Raw genomic sequence first — 22514 nt, forward strand, 5'->3', positions numbered from 1 at the left:
GATGGGAACTCGGCTTCCCTCCGAATTGCCTTTTCATTCCGATTCATGACTGGAGATGGCAATCGCAGACCTGAATGAAATATTTAGATAAATATTGGATTTCCATGACATTTTGCTTCGGCATTCATGGGGTCCTAGAGGATGAATCCGAAATGATTATGGTGACTTTTCCATCTGTTGTGGCCTTCAGATTGGTGTTTCCATTTCAAACAGCATTATCAGTGCTTTAAAATATGTGTGGAGCGATGTGACTTTACGGCGTCGGCTGTCCCTATTAAATTTAGCCAACTTTGATGGTCGTCCAGAAAAGAGCATGATCTGTTCATTTTAATGTCAAAACGAGGTTCAGCGCCACTTTATACTGAAGCAACTGCTCACATGTGAAAATGGTGATGAAAAATGAAACCAAAAAGAGAGGAAGCTGAAACTTGTGCTGTATTTTATTTATATGATGTTTTTTTCCTTTGTTGCAATGTAAAAATTCCTCTTCATCTCACTATTATTATTATTATGACAGAATGCGCCGTGTTGTCTTATTCAACACAGTCGCTGACGAGTCCATCCATCTTCTGCACTGCTTTATGCAATTTACGATCGCGGGGCGCTGGAGCTCATCCCAGCTGACTGTGGGCGAAGGCAGGGAAAACCCTGGACAGGTGGCCGGTCCATCACGAGGCGAACAACACACACCTCACACACACACACACACACACACACACACACACAGCGAGGAACGATTCCAGACTTTACAAATGGCATGAACACGTCAAGTTCTCACAGCAAGCTTCGATTCTCTTGCTGCGAGACGACCGTCGTGAGGTCTGTGTAGACCTGTGGTGCTGCTATCATCTTCACATTAAGTGAGGACGGTAATATTATACACGTTTAGCTCGTAGCAGCCACATCCGAACAGCTCAGCCTGCCGTGGTTTGCTGTTTAAATCTAAGTCATGTCTTTAAAGTAAACACTGTCAAGTGGGCCATTTCCAGGCTTTGTTCTGTTATACTGTCATCATAAGACTAATAACAATCTGTGAATCTATCCTTTCACTCACTTTTGTTTCCCTCTTCGCTAACAGCCATTGTGCTGCTGAAGTTGTCAGCACTATAATTTTCATGGATCCCACTTGAGCAGAGTGTATATAATCAAATAATACAAAGCTGTGTGAGTCCAAACAAACTTGTAAGAGTAGAATTCTGTTTCAGTTTCCACACTTTAGTAAGGAAAGTCAAAAAAAAAACTAAAAAAAAAGGAGGGGTGAAGCTCAAACAACGGTGATGTTGAGGCTTTGAAAGAAACCGATGACGAGCAGCAGGATGGAAGATCTGCGGCGTCAAATGAGACACGGCACCGTCTCCTGCAAAGCCACGGATAAATGATTCACAAGTACAGCAAATCTCACAAAGTGGAGAGCGTCCACGTGGGAAAACAACGGACTGAAGTGAAGTGAATACGAGCCGGTGACCCTGCAGCCTGGCGCCCCGTCATATCTCATCCTACAGGTGCCAAACGCTGCCTGTCCAGCTCCAGGATATGCACCGCAGCCCCCGTCAAGTCAGGCCCCTTGAGTCCATATTAGCGAGGAAGACAAGGTTAGCAAAGAAGTAACCAGCGCTGACCTGCTAAGCTCTGTGGGAGACACAACGAACCAGAACTGTGGCTCCGCTGCGTGGCCATCCAGCTGATTAAGCTCCCGTCTCCCGGGGACCAGGAGGGAGGAAATAAAAAATTAAATAAAAGCGATGCAATAAAAGGAGACGTTCCTCGCTCAGATCACTTCCTGATTATGTGGCGCACTCGCTGAGCAGGTGTGTATCGATTATTCACATTTGTCAGCTGCTTCTTCCAAGTTGTTCCAAATTTAAAAGGACAAAAATCAACTCTGCATAATTCTTTGGCGGCAGGTTATGCGCTATCTGCAGCTTTACAGTTGATGAAATAAAGGTGGTGCATTTTTCACTGTCTATATTTATTTATTTCTACGTCCAGAAAATAACTCAATTATATTTCAAAGCTAAAAAAAAACCTCTCATTTCCATAATGAGCAGTGAAATCCATGCCTTTGATCGGTAGTGTGTTACTCTGCTGACTTGATTCCGTCCAGCACTTTAATCTTTAGAAGTCATAAATTTTTATTTATCCAGGGAAGATTTACTTGGTACACAAAGCTCTATTTTAGCTAAAGCTCTGCCCATTTATCCAGCTTCCCACACGGACATCTGGGAGCTATAATTAAATGGTAATGGTTTGCAGTTCGGCTTCTGAATACCATATTATCATTACCCACAGGAGCTTGTTTTATGTCATTCATTATTGTCTGCCGCAGCCGGAGAAGTCACCCTGATATACACGTTTAATGACACGGCGTGCGGAAGAACACCTTGGAGAGTGACTGCACAAAAAAACGGAGAGCGTGACTAAGACAACACCGAGAACGGCTCGCCGGAGATAATGGAACAAATTCCTGTATCGTAACTCAGAGCTCAGTACTGACGCGGCCAAACGCAGCTCATTTGCGCGTGAGCGCTCCAGCAGACGTCGTACGAATCCAAGAGGAGTCTGACTCGTTGGCCACGCCGCGGCTTCGGGCGCTCAATCTCCACGACGTCACACATTATAATACTGGCTCTTTAAAGCGGCGTGCATAAATCCAGAAAATGGAAAGACGGGAACATTTCCTAAATTGGTTAAAAAAACGAAAAAAAAAAAAAAAAAAGATCAACAGAAAAAAATTAAACACTGCGCCTCAATAGTTTCTCTAATAAGCTCATTCGTGTCGGTCGTCCGGCTACGGCGTTGTTGAAAATGAGGGGATCTATCTTTAGGTCAGAATGGAGGAAGAATGAGATCACGTTCAGGACCATTTCTGGATGTTGTTACATTATGGAGTTTCAGACAGTTTGATTTCTATCGACACAGGTGCAAGAAAATGAAGTGCTAAATATGAGCACGCTCACATCACCGTGAGAAAATCTTAGGCTTGTTTCTGGGCTCAGGATCTTTCTGTGGAGAGTTTGCATGTTATACCAGTCCACAGGTGGGTGTTTTCCAGCGTCACCAGTGTACTTCTACAATAAAACAAACAGTAAGTTTCCTAGACTAAATGTGTAAATGTGCATGCCTGTCTAGCCTTCTACAAAAGAGGTTCTCATCGTGTGGGGGTCAAAGGTCACTGGATTGTTACTTATTTTTGCAAAGAAATCTTTACAGGAATAAATAAAGTAACCTAACAAGTTTATTAAAACACAAATTTTTATTAATTAATGCATTATATGTTGCATGAAAATGATTTCAAATCATGAAATTTGTTTAAAAATCCAGACATGTAACAACCATTAACAACTATCAATACAACAACTAATATTGTGAATCAAAATCACTTTTATTTAAACCTAACAAAGTTTAGAAAATATGGTTTTGGGTGTTATTTAACTTATTTTTGTTATTTAGATGAGACAGATCATCCCATGTTTGCTGTTGTTTCAGATGTCTTGCCCTGGTATCTCTGTTCCCTTCATGGATTTTCTTCCCCTTTCGCTCGTCTCCTTCTCCTTCTCCTGAAACGCTCTGTGTTGTTTGCTGACACTTCATTTTGTTCTGTCCGTCAAATGTACCGACCTCTAGTTTAAGTCCGGTTCTCACCTGGTTATGACCGACATGTTAGGATCCATATCTCTGTGCCGCTCTCACCGTTCACTCTCGGTGCCCTTTTTCTTTTTCTAACAGAACTTTGACTCTTTTTTTTGTTGTTGTTTTCTTAAAAATATAGCAGGGATTTTGCCGCAGCCTGTCATGGACTGGTGAGCAGTCTCTGCCTTTTGCCCACATGTAGATGAGCTCCAGCCTCGTAAGCCTCACCGGGAGAAAATATAGGAGACCTTCAACAGCATTTCCATTAGTAAACAAGTCATAATATGCAGGAGCGATCACATTTTAAGCTAACATATTGTCAGCTCACATTGACCAATAGTTGCTTATTTGCACAGCACTAGAGCAACAACAAAAAAAAATCTTTTTATAAGCTTTGTCTTTGGTCTTCACCGACTCTTCTGCTGTTTACCACAATATACTTTTAAGGAAACTTCAATAAAATCACTACAAGCTGTGAACAGTCCTGAAGCTTTGAAAGATTTACTTGTTTGTTTTTACATGTTTAGTCTTTCAAGAAGTGTATGAAGAAAGCACGTTCCTCAGAGTGTGCCGGAGATTGAAGCCGCGGTGAAAACCCCCCCCGTTGAAGCGCAGCTCGACTTCTCCGGCTGCATTTGAATTGTTTACCTGAGTGTTGAGGCTGGAGATCTCCAGGACCGTAACAGAGTTACCGCAGCTCGCCCATACCGAGTCGTCCAGAACCAGCAGGGTCCGAACAGGATCCGAACCCAAACTCACACACCTGCACGAGTCGGGGTCCCAAAGGTCATCTGGTGGAAGGAAGCAAAGAGCATGAAAAATAAATACAGAAGATAACAGGGGCTGTATCAAGTGAGGGATTGTTTCAAATCACATCCTTTTATACTGGAATATTATTCCAGACAGTGAATCTCACGGGTGAGGAAACTGAATTCATTTCAAATAAGTGCAGAGTGTGTAAAGCTAAAGCTGTTTAACACTGTCAAGCAGCTACTGAAGCCTCAGTGAAGATGGTTCATCGCTTTTTATTCTTGTTTCTATTTACATTAATGACCAAACAAATACAAGAAAGGGCAAAGGATGACTGAAATCGCTGTGCAACGTCACCCATAGGCTAATAAACACACACTTTGATGCGTCTTCTTTCCAGCCTCAAAAACACGGAGGCTTTTTGTCTCTGGGAAGAACTTTGACTTTGGATGCGTCATCGCCGCTGTTTGGCTTCATGAGAGGAAAGATGAAAAGGCAAGCCTATTTTCTTTGAGTTTTAATCATGAGCCACAAGAAAAGTGAATTGCAGAGGCTTTTTCTTTTCTTTGCGTTAATGAAGCAAAATTAGGGAAGAGAGTGCACCCAGCCATTTAATTAACATTTTGAGTTGTTTATTTCTGCCTTTCATATGAGAATAGCTTTACAATGCCTTCTGGCTTCCACAGGTTAATTGTTTGGCATGTTATAAAGGTCATTTTCCCACCTTTTGGAAAATCCTGTGTCGTAAATGTCCCTCAGGCGCCTCGCGCTAAGTCGGGCCACGCCGGCGCTCCTGGCTCTTTGACGCAGATATCAGCACCGCTGAACCAAGGTAAACCTCATCACCGTAAAATATTTCCCCTTGCAATGATGATGTGCTCGATGTGCATGTTGCACGTCATTCACTAAAGCAACAAGCAGTGTCATGCTGAGTATATCAATATGCATTCTGATACAAATCTCCACTGAAGCCTGGAAGCTTCCTGAGACGCTGCAGACTGGTTTTCAGACAGTAGCGCGCCAGTCAAGGGCATACATCTTTAACAGATGCGCCGAATCCACAAACATCCACCAGCTCCCCCCCCCCCCCCCCCGAGAGTTTCTCTCCTGTCCTTTTTTTATATACAAAGCGTGAATAGTAATATTTAATCGGCGCGCGGCAGCTTGGTGTAATTAATCATCCTTTCTGCTTGGGAGGAGAGAGCAGCACAGGAGGCAGGCGGGCGCGTTGACACGCTGTAGCCAGGTAGAAAGAAACCAGCGCCGGAGCTATTGTGCTCCCGCTGGCTGTGAAGACTGCAAAAAACCACTGCTGAGATGGCGTTAAGCCCCCTCGGCCGAGCGCAACGCCTGACTAAACATGGCACGCAATCTACCACATGGTGAAGTGTTATTTTCATGCTTGCAGCAGGTGTGCAAATCACCAGGATTGAGGGACACAGTTAAGCGGGAGAAGTGATTTTAAGGAAATTATTGGAAAGGGAGTCAAAACATAAAATAAACTCAGACTGTAGGAAATTGATTTTTGAAAAGAAAATTCGCTATTATTGAGTAGAAAAGGGATGTTTTAGTGCGATTTAATGAAATCGAATTACATTTGCCAAAGAAGGTATTTCAAATTATAACTGAGAAAAATAACAAATAAAGCTCTTTGTAGTATCTGACTGTTGTTAAAGAATATATCAGAATTTGTTTATTAGCAACCTCAAATGTCCTCGAAGTTTTCCAGCTATTGTGTTGTATTTCTTTAAGAAATAACACCAACTTATCTGCATGTGAATTTTGTAAATGTTGCTTATTATGATAATTAAACTCACCGATTTGTCAAATGCATTTGGGCAATTAGTTCAGGTTGTACTTTTAGAAAACAAATTACTGCCAGAAATCTACAATATTAGTATTTCGTGGTGCGAATCGTCCGCTATAAACCATAAATGTAAAATCAGAGTCTGCAGCAGCAGCACAGACTCACTTCTTCCACAGAACAGCAACAGGAGCCGCTGACAGGCACTAAACTACCGCCGTCAGTCTGGAAGCAAAAGCAACCTCTGGAGCACCTTACCGCTGTTATTCCGTCCATAAACCATCACGGTCCCGTTCCGCAGGCCTGCAAACAGGAAGCGGGACGAGTGCCTCAGGCACAGCACAGGGCAGCCCTCTGGGTTGCGGAGGGTCAGCAGACATTGTGCCGCGCTGTCCACGCTGCCGTAGACCAGGACGCTGCGAGAACGAGAACAGGAGAAGCCAACGTGATGAATGAGTGTCATTCGACATGACGGAGTGCCTCGTTTTCATGCGGTTTGATTTTCGCAGCGCGCCAAGCGTTGCGCGCGTGGAGCCACTCCGTCTTTCTCGTGTTTGAAATGCCATCTGAACTTCGCTGCATCTTATTGTCTTCTTCGGAATGACAAATGCACATGACTGTTGGTTTCTCCGTGTCTGAGAAGAAAATGTTAAGTAGCATTGGAGCTGACAGGTTTTCCAGAGTGCTGCTGAAGTGCTGAAATGTTTTTATTTTTATTTTACTTTATGTATTTTTGCCTTTTCCCCGGACGGACGCTCACGATGGAGGATCCTGAGTCAGCATGAGGAAACTGCTGACATGTGATTCGACTTCTCTTACAAATGACTTACACTACTGTTATTGAAAATAACATAAAGACAGATAAATATGATTCACTAACAATATTCCCTGTCTGACAAAAAAAAAAAAAAAAAATGGCAATTTATTCAGTAGGACTGTGAAAGGAGACTGAGATTAAACCTTTCCCGCATTACACACAGTGGGGATCAGAAGCTTTATTGGATCTGAAAATGAAACACTGATCTTAGCAGAAGTCGTTTTCTTGATGCTGCGCCGGGGTATTAACTCCGATTTCTTGCTTTGATGGAATATTGACAAGCAAATCTTTACTGCGAGGAATCTCAAAGGACCATAACACAATATAATGGAAGCCATGATTTTATAACACAATGTGTAGGGTGTACATGAAGTGGGACGTGTTCCTTTCCTTACATTTATCCCGGTGCCCTCTAGTCTTTACCATAAATTTGATTTCATTATCGCGCCGGTTTCTTCACATGACTCTCTCACCGGCCGTCGTCTAATCCGACGCAAATGCTGGAGCCGATCCCCGCGGGGGCCTTGTTCACGCCGGCCTCCATTTCTTCCGTCGGAGAAGGTTCTGGCACATAATCCAGACATCGGACGGCGGAGCCGACCTGCAGGCTCTTCACGGCCCTCGGCGTGGTCCTGTTGAGGGAAAATATCTCTATCTGCCCTTGGGAACCTTCTCCACCAGCCGCTACCTGTAGGGAGAGAAAAAGTTGGAAAAAGGTCGAAACCCCGTGTCAGGATGTACCAACACACTGAATCATAATGCCACAGTTAATATAGCGTCGGGCTGAAAAAAGTGGGGCGGGAAGGAAGAACAGAGAGCGGATCCATGCCAGACTCCCTCAGATCACCCTGGCAATGTGTGCTCACTGTTTTAATCAATTTGTGAAGGCCAGAGGATAATGTGTCTTTGGTTAAACATTCTCTACCTGTCAGCAATAGATTTAGAGAGAGAGAAAGAGAAAAAAAAAAAGTTCAGGTCAATTATCCATTCAGACCTTGTCATTTGTAGTCCACGCTGGCTTTTTTTTTTTTGAATATCTCTCAGAATGTTAAACACATTATGTAATAGATTCACAATGTCATCTCCAGAACATCAAACAATTCTCAAAACTTCTGCGTTCGTTTCATCAGAAAGAACAGAGAGCCCCTCGTAAGTTTCCGGAAGGATCCGGGCTGGGTAACAATGAGGGTCTCTGCTTTCAGGACTTTACCAGATCAAATGAGCCATCTATTGTTGGAGTCAGTTTCTGATAAAAATGACAACACAATCATTCCTGATTAATGAAACTGACGAGTGACGATGGCACGTTCAAGGTCAAACCGACGCTGCTCGCACACTGGAAATGATTGGCCAAAATTTGAGTACATGATGGAATATGCAAAATAACATACTGAGGCTGTCAAATATGGATGAAATATATTGAAGATGTGCAGCAGCAGGATTAAAAAAGCCTATGAAAAACTGACCAATAGCTAAAATAGCTAAATAGGTAAAAGTCAGTGCATTTCATAAAGGTGTCTTAATCTGAAAAGACGAATGAAGGCCAACCTGTTGTCTTTTATCTCAGCCAAGACGTGAATACGGACCGTGGCCGTTAACGGCAGACTCAAACAATATAGTGAATGTGAACGGAGCAAATCCAATGATAGCACTGTTATTGTCAACACTTTACCGCAGTTACTTACTAAATCCAGCTGCCAGTAAGTCACTATCATCTCCACAGCAACATTTTTACAGCCCACTATCAACAAAGAAGAACACACCAGCTTAAAGTCAGGAAAGTTGAAAGCTGGGGGGATTTCAGTGGCTCAATTTGGAGTGGGTTTCTATCAATCAACGCCTGTCCGATTTTGAAAAGTGAAAACGTCAAAAAAAAAAAATAATACTGACCAAAGACTGAAGATATATAAAAAAAAAAGAAAAAGGTCCACCAATCATAACATATATCCCAAGGCAATTCACACACCGCACCGGCCAAGTGTCTGCCTCAATGAAAGCTTGATTTCCTGTGGAGCAAATTTATATTGGCCTTTCTGTAAGCCTGTCAATGCCAATACTGAGCAAACTAAGTAAGAAGAAGCCCTCCAACCCATCTCTGATGCAATTCCAATTAGGGCGGCATTACTCTCATTCCCAAACAATTAAAGAGCCGAAGGTTTTCAATATGATTTCATTCATTATGCTCATGTGTGTGTGTGTGTGTGTGTGTGTGTGTGTGTGTGTGTGTGTGTGTGTGTGTGTGAGGTCATGGTTATTGAGACAAACACAATGCCTTTCCTGGAAAAGCAGCACAGCTGCCTCTTGCAAGAGAGCAAAGATTTATTCTCCATATGAATCACATCGTGCGAATGTGACATGAGCTAAATATAGTCTTTAGCTCTTCTCCTCCATGCTCACCCTTATTTGCATGCAATCATTTGTTTGATTTGTATCAGCGTACAGAATCTGGACAGGAGCGATCCTTTGGGCTTTTGAGGATGAGCCAGAACAAATAATGGTCTGTTGCACAGGGTGAAAAGAAGATAGGAGGGACTTATCGTGCGGAGAGGAGCCCCAAAAAAAGAGCCGTGTTTTAAGAGAGAGTGGAGCTGGAGCCAGCGGCATGGACCCCTCATCCAAACTCCCACACAATCTATACATTAGCATGTCCATTTGATCTCCCCCAAAAAAACACCAAGGAAGCCATTCCTGCAAAGAAAACTCACTCTCAGCCTCTTTTTTTGATCTTTTTTAGCTATTCATTAAAAAAAGTGTCGTGACTAAGACATTACTATTTATTTAAAGGAGCAGATATCTAGAGCCGAGTCCCAGACAGATTCTTTGCCCGGGAGCGGCAGAAACTTCCTGAACAGTAAACGCACTGCCAACATTAATTAGATTGCTGTGGATGCAGTGAGGAAACATGGGAGAATGGCCACGATAACACACTCTGCTCAATTGCGTTCACCACATTAGGAATCCAAAACCACAGGTCACTGGATAATTTGTTTTGCCCTGAAATTGCCCTCTTTAAGTTCACCATTACCGACGCATGCTGCAAAACGCTGAGCTACTGAATGGGCGTGACAAAAACACACGAGGAGAAGAACCAAGTTGGAAAAAGTGGGACAAGGAAGGTGAAGGCAAACATGGAAACACTGGGGTATCAGGCCGATTAGACACAATGTCATTACTCTGATCAAAGCACGCAGAAATCCCCAGAGCCCATCTCACTTTAACATGATTAGTGTCATCCCTTATTTGACAAGCCTGCCAGGGAGGTAGAACCAACTGGGGGTGGGGGCGCTCAGCCACTAATTATTCGTCCTGGATCTGCAGGCCTTCACTGTTTTATAGTTTTTTTTTTTGTTTTGTTTTTTTTTTTGTAGATACCCTTTTGGTTTTGCTCTCCTTGCATGTTGGACTGGATGTTTATGTAACAATCAGCGTGCTGGAAAAAGGTCAGACGTATTTTGTTTACGAGGTCGGGCTCCACTGCATCCCAGTAAGCAGGAATGCAGAGGAAAGTCATTATTGAGATTTGAGTTCAAATCAAACAAAGCCCTCCAGGATGGATTTCTCTTCAGGGGGCCTTCACAGGACGACGCACTCAATAAGAGGAACCTGCATGTTTATGGTCTTCAGAAACAAACAGTCCCAAGTCTGGATTCTTAATCAAACGCATTCTTGTTGAGATGAATAAAAAGTATTCCTATTTCAATCATAAGTCAGTGCAATCGATAACCACTTCATTCCAGTAAACATTACATGAATCAGCCAAGATTCAGATTTAGCATTTTTCCTCTTTTAGGACAACTTAACTTTTCCAGCTTATTCAATGGAGTTATGTCAGAATATTCAAAACGCAGACATGCAAACATTAATCTTTACTCTGATTCACCTCGTCTCTCTAGATTTGACAGTTATATCTGAAAGTATTAAAATTCAGACACATTTAATAAAAAAAAAAGCAGCATAACATGGACAGGTGAGGATTTCATACATTAGATATGTCATAGGAGGAATTCATTAAAATAGATTTAGCATTTTGCCTCAGCTTTTATCCACAACCCAGTATTTCACTCACCTTTCACAGTCTACAATATTTTTTTTATGTATTGTTGCATTTCAGTTGTTCCAAAGCTTGATTGAAATCTAGCCAGCATAAAATTACAAGCACACACACACACGCACACATGCACACACGCACACACGCACACACACACACACACACACACAAATATTTTGGATTCTACAAATGTAATCAGGTGAATCTGTACTCTACCAGATGGAATGAAAAAAGTGATGTCAAAACAAACTCAAAAACTTTTTTTTTTTTTTTTAAATAAGGAATTTAGTTTCACAGAAGTCGAAAACAAACCAAAAAACTGTGTTTCACATTCTCGGCATCGGCATAGTCCTTACCTTTTTACATTTTTGAAAGCTAAGTCATGACACAGAGCCTGCAGCCGCCGCCCCTGTCACAGTTTGTGTTTTTCATTTTACATTAATCCCACCTGACAGGCCATCTCATTGAGACAGTTGATCTTTAAAGACTCACATTTTTTTCTCCATATACGCCGGTCAGCTGTGCTCTTTGCTGCCGTAATAGTGACTTTTTGACAAGCGCAAACACCACCTGGCACACAAAACAAGCTACAGTAGCCAATGTTGAGGGCAGACAGAAGGAAAGCTCACCCCCTGGGAGTTCTGTTAAAAGTTTAAGACAGTTGTGGGTGTTCTTGTAGCCTCCCCTGTATTCAGTCTCTAAACAACCTCTGCCGGTACCCAGCCAGTCAGAGAATACTAAAGACATCATAGTATCTCACAAGTCTTTACAAGCTGCACACGACGCATCGACAGTGCAGAGAAGCTGTAACACTGACACTTCAAACATGTGCATTAACACTGTATTTCTGTCATGTTTTATAAATTCCGGTTACATATATACACACAATGTTTAGTCTTCATAGATAAATGCAAAAATATACGAAAACATTTAAAAATCAATGCACTGTCTCCTCTCAGTGGCACTAACTCCGCACACAGACAGTCCATCACTGTTTCTCCAAATGCTCTGGGAAGGCAAGGGTCAAGACATTTACGTTATCTGTGCTTACACTCCAAAAGAAGCTACAAGTTAGAGTTCTGTGGCCTAATCTCACAGGACCCTAAATGCCACCATACTCTCTTTTCCTCATCTGAGTGAGCATCCAGTCTTTCACACAACGGCAGCACAGAAGCAATTAAATCTGAGACACTGAGGCGTACCTCGTGTCTTAAGAGGGGCCTCGACTTGATTTAGCCACCTTTTAGGCCAAGGGAGGATTACCTGATAAACTACTGACTTCCTCCAAAAAGGATGAGAGCAAAAATTGAAACTTTAAGATTAATTACAGATTGACTCCATTATTTATTTATTTATTTTTTTCTTCCTTTTTCTTAATTTACCATTCTTGAAAACATGTCGCTGAATTTCCAAAAATCTGGGAAACGGTGATGTGATCGTCTTGCAGCACATTTCGCCGAACTCATCATAAAACACTCCACAGCAGCTCCCTACCAGGAGACTTTAAACTGAATTAATTCACAGTTTCGTGGTGACATTTTACAGAGAAAAATGTTGCACGTCTCACTTGTAGCCTTGAGAAATCTTTTTTTGTTCTCTCTCCCTCTCTTTTTAAATAAACGAGAACAGAATTAAAAAAAAGGGCATTTAAATAGTCATGGTAATTGCTATAAAAGCTAAAAGAATCGGGAACGTTTTACTCATTTGACACTGAACTGAGTGTGTATGCACGACGCATATAGACTGACGATATGCATGTGTGCGCTCATAAAACCAAATTACTTACCCAGAGGTAGCCTTGAGGTAAAGAGGTACTCGCTGCAGAGAAACCCAGCAATGCGCAGTGTACGGGGTTGTGGAGGGCAGTTTCCAGCTTAAAAGAGAAAAGATTAATGTGGATTAATATTCACAAAGCATGCTGTTTTGACACATTGCATGTATCATTACAACTACAAGTTTATTTTCTTCCGACAGCACAGCAGTGCAACAAAATCTGCCTCATATTCAGATTCTACCAGGATATGACTCAATTCCAATTACATTTACATATGTGCCAAGGCAAGACACTGAGATCTGATACTGAGATTTGATCAGGATCTGATCTCATTTCCAGCTGGCAACAGCTTTGGATATTGCTTTCTGAAGAAGAAGCAAACTAAAAAAAATTAAAAAAAAAATGAGAAAGGGACGAAGACGAAGAATGGAAGTAGATGCCTGCCATCTGTGAAGCTGCATTACTTGGAGCGAGTTGTCTTTCCTTTTGAAGTGTGGGAAAAAAGCCGACTTCCACAGCTGGAATGCCAAAGATGAAAGCAGAGAATGCTGACTTATGCAGCTGCTTTTACTTCAGCTGTTGTCACAGTCATCAGTGTCCATAAGACTCTACGGACGGAGAAATGCTGTCAGGACCAATAAAAATGTGACAAAAACATAGACTGGCGGTACCAATGTATCCCTGACCCTGTCTGGACATGGACTGTCCAATCAGAGCAGCAATGACTAAGTACAACCTGAATGCACATGCCTAAAAGACCCAAGTGATCATCAAACTGATAATGGATTTTTTTTTTCTTTTCAAAAGACTAAATTTGCCATTTAAGAATGAAAGAGAAGAAAATGTCTTTCAAGGGAAAGGTGATGGCTTATCAATGACTGCATTTCAGCTGCAAATGCCAGGATTTGAAAACAGTCTCACTATTCAATTTCCACTGTCCAGCATGCAACACGACTGAAGCGAAGAAATATGTGATCATCAAGCACAGCAGAACGCCTGATTACAAGAGGACCACCAGTGGATTCCTGTCGCGCCGCAAGAAGACCCGAGTTCAAATCCCACGTCATCCTTTCAGTGAGGGGTTTGGATCTCTTCGACTGGTTTTCTCAGGAGTTTGCCTCCGGTTCCAGTTCCAGTTCCAGATTCACTGGTGACTGTAAAATGGTTGTAGGAGTAATCATATGATTACGGTTCACAGCCTGAACAACTGAACACTGAGCCTCACGACCTCGGGCTTTGAATACATTTCACCTTTCGTCAGGAAATCTTCATCATCATCTGAACTGATGAAACCTTTTGGTTACACCCCAGGGAAGTATCCGGGATGTCTGTGATGTCTTCTCCTTTTTCACTCGATGTCAATTAGGTCAGGTGTTCGTGACAATTCCTCAGCCGTAGTTTTGCAGTTCTGATCCTGGGAATATAACATGTCTTCCTCTTTCAACGCACACCAGTCTTATAAGTAGATAATCATAATTAGGTTCATGCAAAGTTCATATTGAAGCATTTTATCTGAATGAAGAGTGTCGGAGCGAGGTGCTTTTAAAGGATGGATGGCTCAAGGTTGGTCAGTATTGTGGAACTGCAGAGCCTTTCTTTCACCAGAGGACCAAACAAATGCACAGTATCAGAGTTCTGGTCTTGTCTTCATTCTTTTTACACAATTACTGTTCTATTGATTTCAACCTAATGTTGTTTATTTCATTTTCAGCCGTTTTACACACAGTGAAACACAGATTCCTGTGTTTAGAACACCTTTTCAAATTATGTTCAGGGAACTTTGAAATACAAAAGAACAACTTGTAAAACACAGGAAATGTCAAGAAAGCCTGTCCATTTTCTTGTTCCTTCCAGGTGGATTAAAAACTAAGGTGGTGAATGTACGGTTGATGCAGGCAATTTTGATGCATCATTCTTTTCTCACGCTGCAATGCACAGATTGATCACTGAGAAGAAATAAAGGATTTGTGGAATTTTCCAGGGGGTGACATTCGTTAACTCCAGGAATATTCACAGGGGTCCAAATGATACATACACACACACACACACACACACACACACACACACACACACACACACACACACACACACACACACACACACACACACACAGACACACACTACATATAGCAGGTTTGCTTGTCTGACACTGAGTGATGGAAGCTTCCGCTACAGTCTTTCCGATCGGGCTCTAAACCCGCTGCTCCTTCAACCAGAAATTGGTCTGCTGGGGAACGATGATTATTTCGGTGTGTGACTGCTGAGGGTGGGCCATGTGACAGACGGACCTGCTAATTGTGTGTTGTCAGGAATATGATGCTGGCGGTGGTGGTGGCGGCGGGGCTTGTTGGGTGGGGGTGACTAGGTGGGCTTGAAAGGGGGGGGTGGGGGGGTGGAGAGTGAGGGAAAGTGAGAGGAGTGTCAACGATGAGAGCTGCACGTCTTTAACTGTCGTCCTCCATGGCTGCAGGCATCAATCACAGGTAATTTATAGCCACCCACGGCCAAGACCTTCCCTCTTTTCTCCCTTGTAGGCTGTGTTTGTAAACACTAAACAAAAGAGGACGCCGGCCACAACAACGCTCTCCTCATCTGCACCGCAAGGCTATTCCTCCACTCCCTTGTATCTGTCTCCATTTATTCAGATTCACTCCACAGATGCATGGCTCTTCCTCTCAATCAATCTCTCAGTCCCACTTTCCCATTTCTCTGTTCCGTCGTTACGGCCTTTTTATGTCTGCCCTCTTTCCTCTGCCTTTGTCTTTTTTCCCCGTCTCTCCTTCTGCTGGCCCTCCGTCGAGTGCTGTGAAATGTTTTTTGAGAAGTAATTAAGCGGCAGTCATAATAGGTGTCCATATGGAGGCCCCGTGGTTAAGGGAAAGAGGGAGGCGGGGGACCAGAGGGACTTGAACACAGTCCTGGCAGTTCAGTGATGGCTAGATTTTTATCAGCCACCTGAGATTTGAAAGCATTGTAGACCAGTTTTCCCCGGCTGAGACGGCTTTGTGTGTGAACACACGGTACAGTCGGTCTGGCATTGCAAATAGGATATGTCCGTGGCATCGGAGCAGTCACATCATGACTTTATAAGGCATTCAAGGAATGAGCGCAGGAGATCATTCAGCCAGAGGGTTGATGTGTAAACGAAGAGGATTGTTCGTTAATGAGTCACCCACCAAAATCTCACGCATGCTCTGAAGAGATTGTGAGCATAAAGAGGAAACCTTATTTAAGACTATTGCATGAGTAATTAGCTGGTTGCTAATGACACCCTGTTATGCTGAAAAATGCCAAACAGCATTTCTTCCCAGAGAGAAAACGATCAAATCCACACAATCATGCAATAATGAGCATCAGGCATATTTTCTGTATTGTCAGGTTGGAATGAAGCAACATTTAGCATGAAGCGAGCTCGCAGGGCTTCAAAATGCACAGACACAGAGACGGGGATGGATTCTCTTCCCATTAAAGTGCAGACAGTGACTGAGATCAATACAGTAAACCACTGGTCCACTTATTGAGCTCCTTTAAACAGCCCATGGAAGGACCACGGGCGGGCACAACAAAAGCCTGTGAGATCACTTCCACCTGTGAATGTGCAAAATGTATCGACGGACGCAAAGGAAATGTGGACCTACAGCAATGACCATATCACTAGCAATCCCAATGCTAATACGGTATCAGTGAGGCCCCATTTAAAAATCAATGGCATCCAAGCGTTTTTCGAAGTCTATTGTCTGTCTCGTTTATACCGCAGTGTGTGTGTGTGTGTGTGTGTGTGTGTGTGTGTGTGTGTGTGTGTGTGTGTGTGTGTGTCTGTGTACGAGTGTGTGTAGAGGCGAAGTTGAGAAGCTGGAGCTATTCCCCAGTGTGGGGGCAGGATGAGAGGGGAAGGTGAGCCTGGGAGCCAGCTGAGGGAGGTTTGATGGAGGACTTCAGGGAATGTGGGGAGGGAAAAAGGGGAGGAAATGGGCAGGTGAGCTAATTAAAGCGAGATTTGTTGATGTGATGAGAGGGCAGCCTCCCAGCTGCTGGTTACCGATGACCCAGTGGTCGACAGAGAGTCCGCCCCACCCATCACCCCAAGAGGGCGCCAGCCCATATGCTGATTCCAGGTGGCAACGGCTAGCGCGAGACTATCCGCTGCTTTTATGGAAGACGATGATAAAATCTGTGTAATTACATGCATTCCAGCTAAAGAGAATAAATGACACCGTTGACTGTGATCGTCTTTAAACATTTATCTCTTCAAACTCCTACAGCTTCTGGTCCGGCATGTCAACAACTGTGACTACAACTAGTGGCTGGTAGTGGACTAATAAGAGAGGGTAGGGTTTTAATGATTCATGCGTTTCACTGTCACACTGTCAAAGCAGCGTCCCCTCGGTGAGGACGACTTTCCCAAATCCAATTAATGTTGTTTTACCTCCTAAGGCGATCCAGGTGCAATATTCCTCTGTAAACACTGTGAATTCTGCACTCAGATATGTAGGATATTTATCACACATGAGATTTGTGACAACGCCGTCCAAAAAAGGTTGCTGTCTCATATCCACCAGGGGCCCATAATGTTATCAGCGATGAGACGCGCTGCAGCCGGCATTGTTTGGCTGCCCCCATGTTTATGGAATATATTCGCTTTATTGGAAAGAGTCCTTTACAGTCACTTATGAAATATTGCCTTATGTGAAACTTCTGACCACATGTAAGTGTTTCAAAATACTGCAGTGTATAGCCTGCTGCAAATCAAAAAGCTAATATTATCTCCATAAATGGCGTAATTACAGCGAAATGGCTGATGTATATTAGACCCACAGAAAGAAAATATGCGGTTACTTTTTTTTTTAAATTCTGTAGTCGCACTGCCTTCCCCCAATTCCACATACCAACAATCTTTTACACGCACTAACAAGCACTAATAGAAAACTTCCACTGTTTATTAACTGGTAATTGACTGGTGCTGGCGCTCCCTCCCCACTGCAACCTCACTGCCTAAGGCTACGGGCAGCACGGCCGCAGACTGAATCGCCAGTCAACCTGAAATTACTTACATCCAGAGCAGCGCTACAGGTAATGCACACTAAACAAAACCACCGGCGTTTGAGGTTTTTCTAGGTTTACGCTGAGGTTATCAAAACGGCGAACCGCGAGCGGGACTTTTCTTCACTTGCAGACGTACGTATGAGCATGCCAGGCTCGTAACTTTGTTTTGTTTTCACTTGACCTCTAATGTCACGGTAGGTTGTGAAGTGTGATGAGAATGACTCCTATAGTATATGCTCTCTCAGGTTTGAAGACGTGACCTTGTTATTGATTCCTGCCAAAAAAAAAAAAAAACGCTCTTTAAATTGTTAAAATACCATTTCGCAGCACGGGTGTATTTGAAGGTATGAAACATCGCAGAAAGGCTCTACTATTTCTCCCATGACACACATAAGGGAATGAACAGATGATACTAAATCCACAAATAAAAGTAATACACAAAGAGAAAAAAAGATTATGAGAAGCAAACACAAACCGCCTCTCCTCAAAGATCCACTAAACTAATAAAACAGATGGTGAGAGTGGAAAGAAACTAGCAAGGTGATGCCGAACAACTGTTCAGCGACGATGATTGACTGGTGGAAGTAAGAAGGAGGGGAAAAGCAACAACTACTTTCTAAAGCAAAGCAACAGCAGTACAGAGCCCAGACAAATAACTCTAATAACAAGTTGGGTGACTTTGATGGCACAGCAAACTATGAATATGCATTGAATTTATTTTATTAACAATTCATTCGTTGAACAGCAGAGAGGAAATAGATGCGACAGTGCTGTTGATCCTTCGCAATGAATTTGAATTTCCAAAGTAAAAGGAAGCAGTAACAAAACAGCTGAGAGAAAGCGTCAACACGCAGACAGCAGTAGACATGTGCGATACCGATTATATCTGTGATAGATCATCACTGTGACAAGTGGATCCCAACAAACCTTTTGGAGTTTAGTGAAATCATATCTGTTAAAGACAACAGTTTGGGATAAAGCCAGTGCTCGGAGTCAGAGTCGACTCAGTCAGCAGCAAACAGAGTGAGAAAGCAGCAGATTGTGATATACATAAAAAGTAAGAGATGCATTGAGAAGTCCACAGTAATATTCATAGTCAATGATATTTTCATAATGTGAATCAGGGATCAACTCATGAACTCAGTGTTGAAGGGTGTGGTACCATACAGTAGTGGTTCACACCAGCAAAGTGCTTTAAAAAAAGTCACTACTGCACAGAGAAAGGTCATGTGAAATGCATACAGTAAACCACAGAAGCCTTCATGTCATATGCCAGTCACTTGTAAATAAGCACACTCCAATGAAACAACCATATGGGGACAGCAAATGCTTGTTTGCTCATTATCTATCTTCCAATACATCATACGCTCTAATGAACTTAATGCAGAAGGACAACGGGATCAAAGCTGAAACTTGCTTCATGTTATGATTTCATGAGCGAGATGTCACCCTGTGATTTAAATTCCATCGGCATCTACACGCACAGATCAAAGGGCCAACCACCTGCTGTGCTGGCAGGCCTGGGTTACACCCAGAATATTCAAAGTCATTCCAAGACAATAAGATTAAACCATCTGCACGAGACGGCTGAGTCGACAGCTCAGATCTTTAACTCTTCACTGGTCTGCAGTCGGTCCTCCGGAGGTGGTTCGGTCTCGCGGCAAAACCATATGGCTATCAGCTTATTATTAAAACTGGCTGAGGACATTTTCCTCAATTTAATAACCACTGTCTGTACAGCAACGATTCCCTGTCTCCTCCGGCTGTGCCACAGATCATATCAGTAATAAGGGGAATGAAGTTGGAGAGCGGTTTAGCATATCGTTGCTCAGAGCCACAGCCTGACATTGGTAGGACATTACAAACTCATATTCATGACTCGGCTGAGATTTTCTTCCTCGTGTCCTTCACTGCTCCTAGCTGCACGATTGCAACATGCCTAACAAATGTGATGCAAATTCGCTGTGTCGCTGTGTCCCCTCTGCGCACACACACACGTCGCCGACTCCCGCGGCCATGGCAGTTCCGACGCCGGATGAAAGCAGCGCACTGCCCCTGCATTAATGGGTTCAAAAGAGGACTACGGGCCAAAAGTTCTCTGTGTAGTCAATCACTTCCTCCATCTTTTCTCTTTCCTTTCTGCCAGAGACAGGAGACATCCGCACTGGGCCCAGACAAGCTTCGGATGAGCGATCTTTACCCACCTCAAAGACAGAAACTGACACAACGGTTTGTCAACATGAGGTCCGAGATGAAACCCTGGGCACAGGAGTGGACAAGCTTTTCTATAATCCTTGATATCAGATGGCAGGAAACACAGAACAAAGGGAGCTGTGGTGCCAGCTCAGTCCGAGCCATGTGGTAGCTGCAGCTACTTTTGCCAAGAAAGCTCTGCACATCAAGGAGCACCTCCTGAATTTGAATCTGCCCCCTTACGGTCTTTTGGATCCTGGTTCTACGGTGGCCTGTTTGGCACAACATGAGACACACACTCATCACAGCTGTTTCACAAATACTAATCTTCCTGTCCAAGCAACTCACTTCAGATCCAGTCTCTTGGTAACCAGTATTTTGATATTTCTTAAATAAATGCATTCTTCAGAGGTCTGAGTGAATCAGTCCTAACCTTATTTTTTCTTCTTCTTTTTTTTTTTTTTTTTTTTGTAATCACAATAAATAAAGATCAAGCAGTCTTGAACACGCTTCAAAACACAATAATTAAAGCAAGTGGAAGCACTTTCAAATAACTTGAACGCTAAATGGAGAGTTGACAGTTGCATCCACTTCAAAAAGATGTCGAAGGTAAAGACAACTTGTCCTTAAAGCGCTAAACACTGGCCAACAACAATAAATTAGACGGCATTTAGAGTGGTAGTTCTGCATGTCTTGAAAGCAAGAAGCAGGAAGACTAATTAGCAGAGCAGAGAATAAGGAGAGAAGATATCCCCGCAACAGACAAGACGCATTTGGCACAATAGGAAATCAAAGAGGAGAGAGGGCTTTCTTCCCTTTCCTTTTGAATTGATGCGGCTTTTTTTTTCCCCTATCGTTCCCTCCACATTGATGTATAATCACAGAGGAAGAATGTGACCAAATTAGCACATTTAGCAGATCTGCAGGATTTCCCTTCTGGGTACAATATTTGTTCCTGCATGCTATCTTGACAAGTACAGAGTGAGCAGAAACCCAGGGCAAGAGAAGAAGAAGAAGTCGACTCGGAGGCATTGCTCGAGCGCCTATGATTCCCTGTAATTAGTATGTTAACTGTCACAGCAACAGATCAGGCTCTTCGCAAATGACCTCTCTTGTCAAGCGGAGGGTGCGGCTAACCCTTTTCATGAAGACACAGGCGCTGTGCTGCCCTCTGTTGGGAGACAAGGGAAAAAGTGGGCAGAAAAGAAGTCCAGGTGTAACCTTCCTGTGACGGTTACTGCAGGTTCGACACCCATGTGACCTTGAGCAAGGCTCTACTGAACTCCGAACTGCTCCCAATGGATCCCAAGCTTGTTTTGCTGTTTTCCATTAGTGTGTGAATGAGACTGCATGAAACAGATTTCTGTGAGATGCTGAATTAGGAAACGCCCTAAAGTGCAGCATTAGTCATCAAACAGTGGACATCATATTTTCAGGAAGAAGGGTATTAAAATAATTTCATGTCAAAATCCTGCAATCATATTTTTATGTCCGGACATAAAAGGAGTAAGAATTTAATTGCCCAGTGTAAGAACCTGTTCTGCTGTGGGTATGACAATAAACTTCCTTCAAGTGAATTTAGCCTACAGACAAGATAAAACTATGGAAATGTATAATTTATTTTACAGGGTTTTAGGATAAACAAACTAATAACTTTATGCCTCAGTAAAAATATGCATAAAATAAATGCAATAAAGACAGACTAAGAAAGAAAATTAAACTAAGCTTGTGTAACCGGAGCAACAGTTATAGGTTGCAGGACATATTGATTCCCATTAACAAAAGCTATATGCAACCAAACTGTCCTAATAATGTGTTTTTATATCACACACAGATGAAGACAACTTAGTGTGAGAAAAAGCTGAGACTGACTTTCACTGCTGTTGCACGACAGTCGTCAACACCGCTTCACCTAACTTTTTAAATGCATTGATCAGATATGGTTTGCTCGATTTGTTTGTGAAGTAGTTCTAAATCAAGAGGGGATAATCGATAATCCACCCAAAACTCACATCCTGGTACTCTCAATACAGCCAATACTCGTCTTCTTCCACATTCCAGTAAGCTTTGGGACGCATGCAGTGATGATGGCTTGACTATGTCAACATGCTGGTGCGAACACAGCCAATTGGTTTGTTATTTATTTTTTAATAGCACACATCAGTAAGTTTTATGTCTCCTCTGTGCTGGACAACAAGTGGCAGTGGATAAAGGCAGTAGTGTGAGTGAGCTTGAATAAACTGACTTCTGTCTGAAATCGGAGCATTTGGAACGGCACAAAACTATTATTATGAGCCTCAAACATTTTTCAGTTTTAACATTTTATTAATTTCCTTGGCTCATCTCAATTGTTCCCAAGCGTGTGTGCAAAATTTCTTAAAAGCTCTATTGGCAGCGACTTAACAATCCTGCAGATGTCAGTAGAAAGTCCACACCTACATCATCTCCATCCCCG

The 22514-nt window shown here is 42.8% G+C and overlaps 1 protein-coding gene across 3 annotated transcripts in view; it reads right to left on the reverse strand.

Annotated features, from left to right (window-relative positions):
* arhgef10la (Rho guanine nucleotide exchange factor (GEF) 10-like a) overlaps window positions 1-22514 on the reverse strand; it is a 125422-nt gene that overhangs the window by 11941 nt on the left and 90967 nt on the right. For all 3 annotated transcript variants that reach the window (XM_030091729.1, XM_030091727.1, XM_030091728.1), the window contains 4 exons: window positions 12836-12922; window positions 7475-7689; window positions 6443-6600; window positions 4279-4421 (listed from right to left, as the gene is read on the reverse strand). In XM_030091729.1, the coding sequence (XP_029947589.1) occupies window positions 4279-4421; window positions 6443-6600; window positions 7475-7689; window positions 12836-12922 (603 nt within the window). The remainder of the gene's footprint in view (window positions 1-4278; window positions 4422-6442; window positions 6601-7474; window positions 7690-12835; window positions 12923-22514) is intronic.

The sequence above is a fragment of the Salarias fasciatus genome, chromosome 5, assembly GCF_902148845.1.
Source record: "Salarias fasciatus chromosome 5, fSalaFa1.1, whole genome shotgun sequence".
NCBI classification, from domain to species: Eukaryota; Metazoa; Chordata; class Actinopteri; order Blenniiformes; family Blenniidae; genus Salarias; species Salarias fasciatus.